This window comes from Rhipicephalus microplus, unplaced genomic scaffold, assembly GCF_043290135.1.
Source record: "Rhipicephalus microplus isolate Deutch F79 unplaced genomic scaffold, USDA_Rmic scaffold_17, whole genome shotgun sequence".
Taxonomy (NCBI): domain Eukaryota; kingdom Metazoa; phylum Arthropoda; class Arachnida; order Ixodida; family Ixodidae; genus Rhipicephalus; species Rhipicephalus microplus.
The window spans coordinates 5,198,316-5,213,054 of NW_027464590.1; the positions used below are offsets into that span (position 1 = coordinate 5,198,316).

General features: G+C 47.3%; 1 protein-coding gene across 11 annotated transcripts in view; it reads left to right on the plus strand.

The window, feature by feature from the left end:
• The window catches only part of LOC142785024 (uncharacterized), a 424,940-nt gene that overhangs the window by 346,913 nt on the left and 63,288 nt on the right, over positions 1-14,739 (plus strand). For all 11 annotated transcript variants that reach the window (XM_075883440.1, XM_075883442.1, XM_075883443.1 and 8 more), the window contains 2 exons: positions 1,345-1,413; positions 6,256-6,300. In XM_075883440.1, coding sequence (XP_075739555.1) covers positions 1,345-1,413; positions 6,256-6,300 — 114 coding nt within the window. The remainder of the gene's footprint in view (positions 1-1,344; positions 1,414-6,255; positions 6,301-14,739) is intronic.

Sequence of the window (14,739 nt, forward strand, 5' to 3'; positions counted from 1 at the left end):
GTGTTATGGTGCCCCAAACTTGCACAATAGTTGCTTATTAATTGACAATTGCACAAGTATAAACGCTAAACCTTGAGCAGCATTGGTGGGCGCTGTGGATGGAGTCGGCTGTTTCAAGTACCGGTGCCGTTAAGAGTGGACAAACAGACAAATGTACAGACACAGACAGACCAAAATTTTTGGGTCGAAAGCCCCCAAGAAAGGCTATCGTCTTTAAAACTTCTTCTATTTTCATAAGCATGCGAAAGTGCCTGGTACTGAGAAGCAAAGCTTTCTCGGTGATATGCAACCTGTTATTGCAAAATGCACCGTGTGCAACAAAATGGGCCACACAGCTGTCAGCTGCCGATCCAAAGTTCAAACATTTTTAGAAATGTCATCGTCACAGGCATGATACGATGCGGTGTCTGGAAAAAGGACCATGGCAAAACCAAACTTTTTGCATTGTAGATAACAATCAGGTGACACCCGAAACAAGGTAGCAAGAACATATTGGGCTTGCTGCTTTTGAAGGGGTTGTCATAAGCAAAATTGGGGAAAATGCCTCTGCTAGTGACGTTATGAGCTTGGTGCAGGAGGACTGCGAGGACTATTGGCCTGATGTGCGATCTATGGCGGAGCTGCGAATCGGGCTTGTATGATGTCACTTCGAGGTTTTGTGCACTTTTGAGGCGCGGCGCAGTGTAGGAACCACAGTCGTGGTAAAACTCAACAAAGTAGTAGTTCAATTGGTTAAATTGTGTGTGGTGGTTATTGACGCTTTCATAATAACCATGGGTGTCTTGGTTATATTGTGTGTGGTGGCTATTGATGCTTTCATAATAACCTTGGGTGTCTGCTTTTAACGCTCATTTTAAAAGCATAGCATTTTGATTCTTAAAACTGCGGCCGCTTGTCTCCGCGGCAAGTGCTGCGCAATGGTGAAGTACTGCTCTGTGCCTCTATATGATCACGCACCCGTAAAAAGGTCGTTAACTTTCACTACTATTCCAAGTACCCGATGGGAAAGAAGTGGATAGTTACACTCGGAAAAAGGAAAGCACCCCCCACCCCCCTTAATCAGTCGTGCTTGCATCGTTACTCTGCTTGCGTTGGTACTTTACCTTTTGCTACATACTCGCTGACCCTAATTATTTACCTACTGCATTGAGTATTGCCTTTTTCTACACCTAAATAGAGCTTTATTTGATTTGTATACGCAGATGGAAATACTGCACCATTTACTAATAGCACATTTGGTTACATGAAGTGTATTTTCGTAACTCACTGTGTTAATTACTTGTACGAAAGTCCTCGTGGGCTCTTCAGAAAAGCACTATTTCTAACAAGTGGTCTTTCTTGCAGTGTCTGCTGGACTGTCTCCAACGTTTACTCTCTTGCCAGGCATGGACACAAAGATGCGCTTGCGAGAACGTGAGTGATGGAAGTTTCTCCTATTTTAGGGGCATTTCTCGTAGCTGCCGAATTTCTTAGTACTAGACAATTGTGACTTATCTGGCGAGGAGACACTTGTATATCGCTATATTTCATGCCCTATAATAATGCGGATACACTAGGCATGATGCTAACTCATCCGGGTACTAGAAAAGGCTACACAGACGGTGGTGGTAGTGAAAAACATTTTCTAATATATTTACAGTGAGAGGTATGGATAAGGCGAGTCTGAAGCTTCTGCACATTCCTCTTGCTGTATAAGTAGCACACATTCTGCTGCTAAATCGGGTTTGGCTCGCCCACATCGTCAATGCATCTAGAAATGCACATACGCAAACAATGTGAATCGGGAGTGACATTTCAGTTGTTCAGTGTTCATCTTATAATATTATATTACGAGAATATTTTTTGCGGAGAACCAAACAGCGCGTTGGTGGCCGTTCGCTAACCAGTCATCGCAAGAACGTCATGTTCCTGTGAAAAATTGTCGCACTAAAAAGGTGGTGCTTTCCAAGAAGATCGTCGCAGCTTTGCCGCAAAGGCAAAGCAATGAACGTGATAGCAACAATTTGAAAGGTCACGCACAGAATAGAATGCAGATCAAATTGTGCCCCACTTTTCTCCCGCGCAAATTACGCAAAAAACCTACTCACAGGTACAGATGCACGCAAACAGGCATCTCAGTTGTTACTTCGCTGTGTCTGCAGAGTGTGCGCTTTTCGAAAACTGAGATTCGGAATGATTGTAGTGACCTTGGTGCACCCGGTAATTACAACAAAATCCTTTTAGGTAAAGCCCAAGGCCAGCCAAGGCATACGATTCTCCCCACTGCGAAATAAGGGCGCACGAGGGGGCATCATTGCTCCCCTTCTCTAAGCGTGGCGAAGTACGCAAAAAAGATGAGAGCGTGCGCCACCGCGCGATGTGGCGATGTGCGCTCATTGCACCATCTTGCTAGCAATGCTGAAGACACGATAATTTCCCACGGGATGCCCATCAGTAGTGGTAAGTGGTAGATATAGATAGTGTTGTTTGAATGTTGAAGGACGTGCTCCTCTGTGGCTCAGTGATTAGCGCCTCGCACTCGTGATGCAGAGGACCCAAGTTCGATTCCGCGCGCCTTGTCTTTTTTTGGATTTTTTTCTTTCTTGCATCTTCATATATATAGATACTTGTACATATATGGTGAGTGACGGCAACGCCAACGCCGGCGGAAAAATCCAGCCCAAAGTGTCCATATAATTGCTATCGCAATAATATAAAAAAAAAACGAAGGAATTTATGCAAAGTGAACAATAACTGGTTTTTACCAACTACTTTCCACAAGTGCTTGAGTCTCATAATAATTAAAGCTGTATATATTTCAGCAAAGCAGACAGCAAAATTATTGCAAAACTTATCTTATTCCTAAAGGTCTTGGTATCGGGAAACAGTTGGTTCAGTGATACGATGTAGTTGTCGAAGTTGTCCGTTTCACATTCCGTTGTTGGAAATGGTGGTCGCGGAAGACAATCTGCGTCAGCGTGACATCGACCGCTTTTATGGGAAACCATGAAGTCGTATTCTTGTAGACGAAGTGCCCAACGCACAAGCTGACTAGATGGGTCACGCAGATTGACCAATCAGCAGAGAGAATGATGGTCTGTCACAATGGTAAAGAAGCATCCGTAGAGGTAGGACTGGAAGTGCTGCACTGCGAGGCATTTGCCCTGTGATGGTGTAGTTACGCTCGGACTTGCTTAGCGAGGGACTTGCATACGCTACGACATGTTCTTTGTTATCCAAGTGTTCAATCAGGACAGCACCTACATCAATACTGCTAGCGTCTGTGTGAAGTTCCTTGGTAGCCAGAGGATTGAGGTGTGGAAGATTTGGATGAGACGTCAAAAGAAACTTCAACTCGGATAAAGCAGACTCACATTCAGGGATCCAGTCAAACTGCGGCCCTTTCTGAAGCAGGCACGTGAGCAGGTACGCAATATTGTAAAACTGGGAATGAATCGAAGGAAGTGTGAACAAAGCTCCAAAAAGCTGTGCAGTTCTTACATCAAGTGAGGTTCCTTGAACGCCTCCACTGCGGCAGTCTTCACGGGATCCAGTCGTATGCCTTTTTTGTCCACAAATCATCCAAGGACGAGTCTTTGGCGCTCTCAAAACGATATTTCTTTGAGTTGAGCACCAAGCCTGCTTTGCTTAGGCAGTCAAACACGAGACCGAAGCATGTGTTATCCTCACAAAAGGTGCACTTGAAAATTAAATGGTCTTAGTAACACATACCCACTTGCCACTTCAATCCACGTAGAATGTTGTCCATGAAGCGCTCAAAAGTTGCAGGCATGTTGCATAAACCGAATGGCATCGCATTAAATTCAAAAAGTCCATCTGGTGTGGCAAATGCCGTTTTCTACTTGTTTTCTTAGTGCATTGTAATCTGCCGGTATCAAAAAGTAAGAGCTCGATGAAAGACAGTCAATAGTGTCAATTCGCGGGACTAAGTATATGTCTTTTTTTTTTTTTGTGATGATGGCGTCAAAATGACGGTAGTCAACGTAATATCGCCATTTCCCATCCTTCTTCCTCACTAGACTTACTGGAGCGACCCACGAACTACATGATTCTTGAATTACATCTTTCTTGAGCGTCTCACAAACCTATTCATTGATCACTGCATGTTCCGAAGGCAATACACGTTATAGTTTCTGTCAGCGATGTCTTGTCGATGCGGTGCTTCATACGAGAAGCAGGGAATGACGGTGGAGTGTGTAGCTGTGCGAAATCGAAGAGACCGGCGTGTTTGCGCAGAATACTCCCCAGTTCATTACGCTCGTTGGTGCTCAGTGGCTTATCGATCATAGCCATAATGCTGTCCCTGGCGTGCAGATTATGGCAATGGGTCTAATCTGGGAAATCAACTGCTCTCTGAAAGGATGCCAAAGGAGAATACCTGATGTTCATCAATCTCTGGAAGTTTCGGACCCTCCGGCAGCACTGTCGGTTCATCAGAGCAGTTGATCACCCATAAACCAGTACGCACTTGCGCATTGGATAGCATGCAGTAGATAATTGAAACAGTCTGCTTTGTGCAACTGAGAGCCCTGCCGCGGTGGTATAGTGGCTAAGGTACTCGGCTGCTGACCCACAGGTCGTGAGATCGAATCCCAGCTGCGGTGACTGCATTTTCGATGGAGGTGAAATTGTTAAAGGCCCGTGTGCTTAGATTTGGGCGCATGTTAAAGAACCCCAGGTAGCCGAAATTTCCGTAGTCCTCTACTACAGCGTCTTTCATAATCATATGGTGGTTTTAGGACGTTAAACACTACGTTTCATTTATGCAACTGAGATGAATGGGCTCCATGGTTGCGTCAAACGTTTCCTCACTTGCAGGGGAACAGGCAACAGGGAGACATTTGCTGACAATGGCGGCACAGTTGTGTCTACGAACAAGCAAAGGACACTTTCCTGACAGTGCGGAATCTTCATGAATGCAACTGGGACATACAAGTCTACTGTAATTTGTCCTGCGTGGGAATCGACAGTGACACCACATATCTTCAGAAAATCCAGTCCAGAATGACTTCATGCGTAATACAAGGGAAAACAGCAGACTCTGCAACAAATTTCTAATACGCCAAAGTAACAGTCATAGTGCACGCACCAACAGGTTGTAACACATTCCCACTCATTCCACAAAACGTATCAGCACGGTCTTAACGAAACATGACTTTTTGTTCAAGGAGGCAGGTGAACACGAGACTCATCACTGACCCGATAGCACCTGTGTCCACTAAGGCTATTGTTGGTACACCATCGATAAGCACATAAACCTTATTTTTAAACATGGAAGCTAAAGAGGATATTTCTGTTGGAATCGAAGACTGTCCAGAGAGATCACCTTCAACGGCCACTCGGACTAGTTTTCCGGAGAAGGCCAGAAGTGGGTGCGCCGAGGAGACGGTGATCCGTTGATGCGCGGGGTAGGAGGTGGTGTCACACTGCGGTCAGAAGCCAGAGATTGGTTTCGTAGGGGTCCTGGGGTCTCGTTCGATGCACTTCCTGGGAATGCCTGTGCTCGTGTAATGTTAGACCGGTTATATCTCGGCAATTGGTCGTACCTCGGTAGCTGCCGGTAGTTGCAATACCTGGTAGTGTGGACTTAAAAGCCGCAGTTGTAGCAGACTAGTAAAGCACACTCGCCGAACCAATGCGCAGATCGCTCAGTTGTGAAGGGTCGGCGATCAGCTTGCTGAATTGGGGCTGCCCGCCTCTGAGTGGCAGGGCCGAGCTGAATGCGCTGGCCGAAATTCTGCTTGGACGCAAATGAGTCATGACGTGGCCACGGAGTTTTAGTTTTGTTGATGTCTTTCATACATACTGATTGTTGCAAAGAAGCTAATGCCGCCGTGTAGTAAGGCCTAGTCGGCGTAGACCTGTGCATAGTTGAGGCGGTTGATTCTTGACCCTTGCACTAGGCCATGACGACTGTTGTCAATGGCAGACCAGCAAGACGACGGCTCCGGTGAAGTTCAAACAGCTGTGGCTCTGTGGTACGTATGTTTTGTACACAGCACCTCCACTAGTCAATTATGTCCAAAAGAAGGGTTTATTTTATTCAGAGGCGACGTAACAATCGGCTTGAAGGTGTAGAATGAATGTGCACCGGATACCTTTGCCAATAACTGAACATGCTCTTCTTCTGTCACCTTCCTGTTCCCTGCTGCACAGATGCACATACCTAAATTACGTGTGTGGTAATAATATGCTAGATATATTTGAACAAATAGATGTACTCAAATTCTTTTTTTCTTTTGTGTATCGTTATAGGAGGCCTTCAGCGCCATGAAGTGAAGGACTCCTCTACACAGACATGTAAGTGTTATAATAACCTTATTTGTTTATGTAAATATTGTGAGCGCGACAAGGGAATGACTCTTTATTCTCTTTGTAATCATCATCACCTGTACATCTTCTTCATCTAAGAATATCATCACCGGCGTCATTCAGCTCGAGCCTGGCCGAATAAACCCGTTCCTCACAAGTGGTGGACTGTGCTTTTCGTTCCCTCAAGTCCTCTCGCCCGTTCTCACTGGAGCTCCGCTCGGGTCGTCGCGTACAACCCCCTGCCATGGCGGCCCAAGAAAACCCTGGCCCATCCAACGTCGCCGTCCTACTGCAGCCACCGCCACCCGCTCCGTCCAACAACACTCGCCTGCGTGATCCACCTGTGTTTTCCGGTATCCGAGGCGATGATGTCGAAGACTGGATCAAGAACTACGACCTCGTCAGCGATTTGAACAGGTGGGACAATCCACACAAGTTGCGCAGCGTCCCATTTTACTTGTCCGATGTTGCGAAAACTTGGTTCTGGAACCACCACCCAGATCTTCCCAACTGGGACACTTTCGAGCAGCAAATTCGTCGGGTATTTGGTGCCCCTGCAGTTCGCACTGAGGCAGCAAAGAAGAAACTCGCTCAACGCACGCAACTGCCGGGTGAATCTTACACCTCTTATATTGAGGATGTCCTTGCACTGTGCAAGCGCGTTAACACCGGCATGTCTCAAAACGACCAAATACGCCACATTATTAAAGGCATTAACACCGTCGCCTTTCACGCCCTCGCCACGCAAAATCCTGCCACCACCCAGGACGTGATAACCATCTGTCAGCGACTTGACAAGCTTCAGTCTCTTCTCCTTTGCTACGATGCCACCGACGTTCCTTTGCCTGCACCCCTCAACTTGCGTGCGCTTATTCGCGACATCGTTCGTGAAGAGCTGCACGGGCGCTGCTCTTCCTGTGCTGCGGAAGTTACTTCACCTCCTGAAAAAGATAGCTTGCGAGACCTGATTAAACAAGAGATCGCCTCCGCATCGCATGTGACGTGTTCCAACAGTCCCTGCGTGCGCCAGACGCGCACGTACGCCGAAGTTGCCGCGCTCTCTGCCGCACCCACCGTTTCTGTGCCTACAACAGCAGACCATACGCCTGTGGCTTCGTAATCACCGCCAGTGCGTGCACCACCTTACTACGCACCTCAGCGTAGAAGGTGTACGTGTTGAGGCTCTTGTAGACACTGGCGCTGCCGTTTCGATTACATATTCGTGCTGATTTTTGTTCCCGCCTTCGAAAAGTCGCCACACCTTATGGCGGCCCACCTCTACGTGCGGCGACCAACGCTCTCATTCGTTCACTTGCACAGTGTATCGTTCGTGTCTGCATAGAAGGCATTCGTCATCACATTGTTTTCGCGGTATTTCGTGAGTGCACCCACGCTCTCATTCTTGGGTGGGATTTCTTGTCTTCTGCGTCCGCTTTCATATCATGTGATCAGCGCCTCCTGCATCTAAACGCCACTGACTCTTCTCCGCTTGAACAAGGTGGACGCATCGGACTTGTCACCACGTCAGATTACGTACTTCGGCCATACATCGAAGAAATTAAAAGTGTTAATTGCACCGACATTGTGGATGGCGACGTACTAATTCTCCCTTACGGTCATACCCTACGTAGAGGCATTATGATCACACCGGAGCTTATTCGCTTCTTCGATGGGTGTACGTACCTAACCGCCATAAATCAAACGTCAGAGTGTGTACTGCTCCCCTTTGGCTCAACAGTATCTTGCGCGGTCGACAGTGAGCCTGTTGCGATTGTTACTCTTCCGAACAACAACCACAACGATGTTCCGAAGTCGCAATCATTGCCATTCAATGCCTCTGCCACACCTGTGTCGGCGACAATAAGCAATGACTTAACACCTGATCAAACTGAAGATTTGCTCGCCCTGTTAAATAGACACCGTTCTCTATTTGACGTGAATTCGCCCGCCCTCAGCATGACTACCACCGCTACTCACAGCATCCAGACTGACGGCTCTCGTATTGTACATCGGCGTCCATATCGCGTGTCTCAGGCAGAACGCAAGATCATCGAGGGAAAACGTCTCAGACATGCTACGACGTAACATCATACGTCCTTCCTCGAGTCTCTGGTCATCCCCTGTTGTTCTCGTTCAAAAGAAAGATGGGACAGTGCGTTTCTGCGTCGATTACCGTGCGCTAAACAAAATAACGCGCAAGGATGTTTATCCCCTCCCTCGGATCGACGATGCACTGGATTCATTACAGGGCGCAGAGTATTTTTCCAGCTTCGACCTTAGGTCAGGCTACTGGCAGACACCAATGTCGGAGTCTGATAAAGAGAAGACCGCCTTTTCAACGCCAGATGGGTTGTATGAGTTCAATGTGATGCCTTTTGGACTCTGTAATGCGCCCGCCACCTTCGAACGCATGATAGACGGCGTATTGCGTGGTTTGAAATGGAAAACATGTCTGTGCTATCTCGATGACATAGTAGTGTTTTCATCCACGTTCTCGCAGCATCTACAACGTCTTGACGAAGTCCTCACATGCCTTGCAAAAGCTGGTCTACAGCTTAACACCAAGAAATGTACCTTTGCTAGCAAGACAATCAAGGTTCTCGGCCACCTTGTCAGCAAAGAAGGAATTCGGCCCGACCCCGAGAAGCTTGCCGCTGTCCTCGATTTTCCTCGTCCACTACGTCAGAAGGACCTGCGCAGCTTTCTTGGGTTATCTTCTTACTTCCGGCGCTTCATACGTGGTTTCGCGGAACTTGCGTCTCCGCTCCATCAACTCCTCGCAAAGAACGTCCCCTTCATTTTGTCCGAAGACTGCGAAAGCGCTTTCACGGCATTGAAGCAAGCCCTCACGTCGGATCCGGTACTGTGCCACTTCGATTCCACCGCACCCACCATCCTTCACACCGACGCAAGTAGTCATGGTCTCGGTGCGGTACTCTTGCAGCGTGACAAAAACTCACGCGGACGCGTCGTTGCTTACGCAAGTCGTGCTCTTACCGCTCCAGAAAAGAACTACACTATCACAGAGCAGGAGTGCCTTGCTGTTGTTTGGGCAGTGCATAGATTCCGACCATATCTTCACGGCCGTCATTTTACCGTCGTGACTGACCATAATGCCCTATGCTGGCTTTCATCGCTGAAAAACTTATTGGGTCGCCTTGGTCGCTGGGCGCTTCGCTTACAGGAGTATGATTTCGATGTCGCCTACAGATCTGGGAAGAAGCATCAAGATGCTGATGCTCTATCGCGCTGTCCTTTGCCCAGCGGAAGCAATTCACCATCGATACTCCAAAACAACAGCACCTCTCCAATCGCAGCGCCAAGTTCATCACCTGCCACCCTATCCGTCCTTGTTTCACAACAACGTGTCGACCCATACTGCCGCACCATTGTTGACCGCTTGACCGGCTCTACTACTCCTCCAAACGCCAGACTCCGTCGACAACTTGAACAATTTAAGCTTGTCGGTGATGCTTTATGTCGCTACGTTTACCACATCGATGGCAACAAGTGGGTACCCGTCATCCCACGTTCTCTGCAACGTGAAGTTCTGGAAGCCTTTCATGATGATCCAACCGCTGCTCATCTAGGCTACCACAAGACTTACGACAAAATACGAAGTCGTTGTTTTTGGCCTGGCCTCTCTTCAGCCGTCGCTAAGTACGTCGCCTCCTGTGTCCATTGCCAACGGCGAAAACGACCGACAACTGCTCCGGCTGGCTTAAATGCAACCTCTTCCTTGTCCCGCCTCACCTTTTGAAGTCGTTGGAATCGACTTGTATGGCCCTCTTCCTATATCATTCAATGGGAATCGCTGGATTGTCACGGCAGTCGACCACCTTACCCGCTACGCAGAAACTGCTTATATACCATCTGAGACTGCCACTGAGATCGCCGATTTCTTTCTTCGCCACATCTTTTTGCGTCATGGAGCTCCACGCATTCTCCTCAGTGATCGTGGCAAAGTCTTCCTATCTTCCATTGTCGAGCAAGTTTTGCGTGCCTCGAACACTGTTCACGAGACCACTTCTAGCTACCACCCGCAGACCAACGGATTGACTGAACGGTTTCATCGGACCCTATTGGGACATGATCGCCATGTACATTCACCCCAACCACACGAACTGGGATGCAATTCTACCCTTCGTGACAGTCGCCTATAATACGGCTGCTCAACGCACTACCGGCTTTTCTCCATTTTTTCTCGTCCATGGTCGCTCGCCGAGTTTCGCTCTGGATGTCTCTTTCCTTTCCGCCCCTGCACCCTCGACGGCTCCTTTCTCTGAAGAATTCCTATCTCGTCTCGCACACTGCCGTCACCAGGCCCGTATTATCATCGGCCTCTCTCAAGACACTCGAAAATCTCGCTACGACTCGTCTCGCCGTGTTGTGAGTTTTTCCCCTGGTGACGAAGTTCTTCTATGGACTCCACTACGCGTCCCCGGCCTATGCGACAAATTCATCAGTCGCTTCATTGGGCCATACACGGTGGTCGAACAGACATCTCCTGTCAATTACCGCGTTTCTCCTCTTGGCGCGAGTCCTGATCATCGTTGCCGAGGAACAGAGATAGTGAACGTATCTCGTTTGAAGCCTTATGCGCGACGCATTTCATAATACTCTCAAGCGACCAGGCGGCCGCTTTCACCGCGCGGGGGAATTAGTGTGAGCGCGACAAGCGAATGACTCTTTATTCTCTTTGTAATCATCATCACCTGTACATCTTCTTCATCTAAGAATATCATCACCGGCGTGATTGAGCTCGAGCCTGGCCGAATAAACCGGTGGCTCACAATATTTTATTGTAAATGCAATGCATAAGGGAACTTCAGAAAGTCAGTTCAGGTGCTGCAACATCACTGATTCATTCAACACATGAATATTACACAGTCAATTGTGATGAAGTTGACAAAAAGTTGTTGCCTGCAAGAAAAATAATTGTCCCTTGCCTGTTTCAACTGCAAACCTGTATGTACAGTCTGCTGGTATGTTCCATGTGGCCTTTGCAAAAACTCCCTTTTGGACAGCTTGGTGACATTACTACAGGGTAAGATTGGGCACCGCCAGGGCATGTCTTCTTAGCTATATGATGTGAGCCATGATCACGGTGTAAGAATAAGCAAGGTGTCGACAATTGCTACTCCGCGCAAGAAGGGAGCAAAGGCAGATTGTGTTTGCCGATGACCTTCAGGTACGAGTAGTTCCTGTCACGCGAGTTGAGATGATGCTACTGTATGGGGCGCCAGGTATTTGAGCGCGAAAGAACATATTCCTGAAAGGTTTGCAGGCATGGGATTTGGGGATCTGGTCACACATTTTCCTGTGCCCGTAAGCCCTGCCTGTGTTTTAGTGCATGTGTACTTCGACGCGGCTTATGACTCCTAGTACACATCAGTGGCCTTGTCACTGGCTGCGCCTTGAAAGGGGCAAGTGGTGTTTCTTCCTGAATTGTAAGTCGGGGTATCGAACTTGTACGGAGCGTGTGTCGCATTTCAAGGCTCCGTGTAAACCAGAACGCTAGGATAACGGGCGGTGGGTGATTGCGAAAGCTGACGGAAGCTTCAGCCTGCTGACCATACATGCGCGAAGCAGTTCCTGGAAGAAGCAATCTCTACCACATATCATTCAAAATACAAGAGAAACGTCCTGTTGCACACACCAAAAAAAAACGTGTTCTCACTCAGGTGGCTGTACCTGCAGTTTTACCGGGGCTGCCCAACATACCTGACTGTGCAGCAAACAAAAACTAGGAAAGCATTGTGAAAACTGCTGGCTCTACTGCCGACTTCTCGGAAGCGACGGGGGCCAAAATGTTCAATTGCATCTGAAGTGCCTGACAGGCATGCTAAAAGCCCATCAATTTATTATGTGTAGAGGTAGCGGCTTTGCAGCACGGTGATGATGAATCAACAGGCACTGACAAGGAATACATCGCGCGAAGGTATGGCAGTAAGCCTAACTAGCTCTCGAATTTCATCTAGTGCAAACACGTGAACGCAATCACGGTAGTTTTGGGGCCGTTCTTAGTGACGTCTGCTCTGAAAAATCTGTTGTCCATGCATGCAGTCCACTAATGAACAGAAGAATTGTGCAGACGGTTCGGCTAGGAGATGATGATATAGAAACGAACTGCCACCGAAGACTAGAGATGTTGTTGCAGGTTTTGTTCTTGCGCAGCAGCTTTTATGTTTTGTTGAAGACGATGCTGAAGAAGCACTTCAACGTGTGTAGTGCTGGAAAACTTGCTAGGCGCAGCCAGGTTCACAAGAGACGATGGCAGTCTATTTTCTTGGAGGACTGTCAGGTTAGAAGAAATACAAATTATAGAGACTCCAATGTAGCAATTACGAGCTTTGACAGGGGCCAGGTTTTAAGGACTGTGGTTAAACTTATGAACGAAGTCGATGCTGACGAAGAAAGTGCTTAACAGCGCAAACGACAGGACTGGATAGAAGAGTCGAGAATAGAGCACCAACCAGCCCAATCAAGCACTTTGATGAAGTCAAGGCTATCAATGCTGACATCCGATGATTTCTTGCGCATATGGGACAAAAGGACGAGACCCAGGTCAAGCTCCACGAGGGGTGCGAATAACGTGGTACGAGGACTCCAGTGCTGGTGAGACCCAACCCGACGCCTACCGCTATTCCGGGGATCATAAAGATCATTTAATCACATACGACATCACAAAATATTATTACTTTGAGCATAGGCGATTCCCACTGCCACACATAATGTTGAAAAGGGCTCACGCAGTCACGCTACATTTACTGCAAAACGAGAACTTGACCAACTACGTATTTTCTAAATAAAATTCACCCTGATAGTGAAATTCTAGGCGAGTGTGATACGTGTGATACGTGTGATACGTACGATGGCATGATTAGAATTAGACACATGCTGGTGGGCTGTCCCGCGACTCTTGCCGACCCCGAAGAACATTGGTTTTACTGGCAGAAGATGGTACAAAGCGCGTGTTATCAAGATCAACTATGGGCAGTCCAGAAGATCCATGATAGTCCATGATGTCAGGCTGAGCCATAATGCCCGGTACTGTCAGCTTGGCCTGACAGTACCGACGTGGATGTGGCCCGCCTCGGTCTGTAAAGACTTGGCTTCAGCACACCAATAAAGTTTCATGAATCAATTAATGAAAGTGTACTTTATAATGCATTTTTCTTAGTTGGAAGTTGGTTTGATTCAGTTTTCTGCCATTGCTGTGAACATCCTGTTAACGAAATTTTACTGCAATGTAAGTTAAGTGACATAGTCTACGACACAGCTCTGTTCTATGGTCCATAATGTCTACGTTGAAGTCGCCGACTAGTTTGAAGGCTTTGTAGTACTTCTAGGTGTTTTATATTGTTTTGTCACAATAATGATTGCTGTTAGTTCATTGTTGTACATTTTTTTGTTAGTCACCCACGAATCTCCCAGTGACTGACTGGCCCAGATGGCTGCAAAGCTGGGCCCTTAGGAGTTTCGCCCCTAAAAGATAAAGCTGCCACAATAGAAGCTTTATGATAGTTGGAAACAGCTGCAGACTATATTCAGCACCATATGCCGCTGTCTACAAAAAGTGCAGACTGTACTTAGCGCGTGTGCTTTCCTTATCATTACTGCGACTGGAGTTTGAAGCAAGGGTGATAGGCCCTCGCACTTATGCCATTGTGAACATGACCTGTGAATACGAGTTTTCACCCAGTTCGCTTCAAAAACGCAGCAAAGCAAAATGCAAAGAAAACTATAAAAATGGCGGTGGTGTGCTGCACACGATCATGATGCTCTTTCACCTCCTGCATTCGGGAGGATGGAGTCGTCGGGTAACCCATTGTGCTTCTTTTGTATTTTATATCCAATACTCCAATTATTTTATCCAGTCTGTGGATTTTGTTTGCATACTGATTGTGTGTTAATGAAATAAATTCTACTGTTGTCTGTATAAATGAATATAAGTGATCATGAAAGAGCAATTCTGCTTGCGTTGTTACTCTACCTTTTGCTACATACTCGCTGACCCTAATTATATAGCTACTGCATTGAGTATTGCCTTTTTCTACATCTAAATTAGAGCCAAATTTGGATTGTATTCGCATATGAAAATGCTGCACTTTCACTAATAGCATATCTCATTGCATGAACTGTGTTTCTGTAATTCACTGCGTCGCTGTAATTCACTGTAATTCACTGTAATTCACTGCGTGTAATTCAAGTCACTGTAATTCACGAAGTTGAAGGGGATTGATGATTTATTGATTGATATGTGGGGTTTAACATCCCAAAACCACCATATGATTATGAGAGACGCCGTAGTGGTGGGCTCCGGAAATTTCGACCACCTGGGGTTCTTCAACCTGCACCCAGATCTGAGCACACGGGCCTACAGCATTTCCGCTTCCATCGGAAATGCAGCCGCCGCAGCCGGAA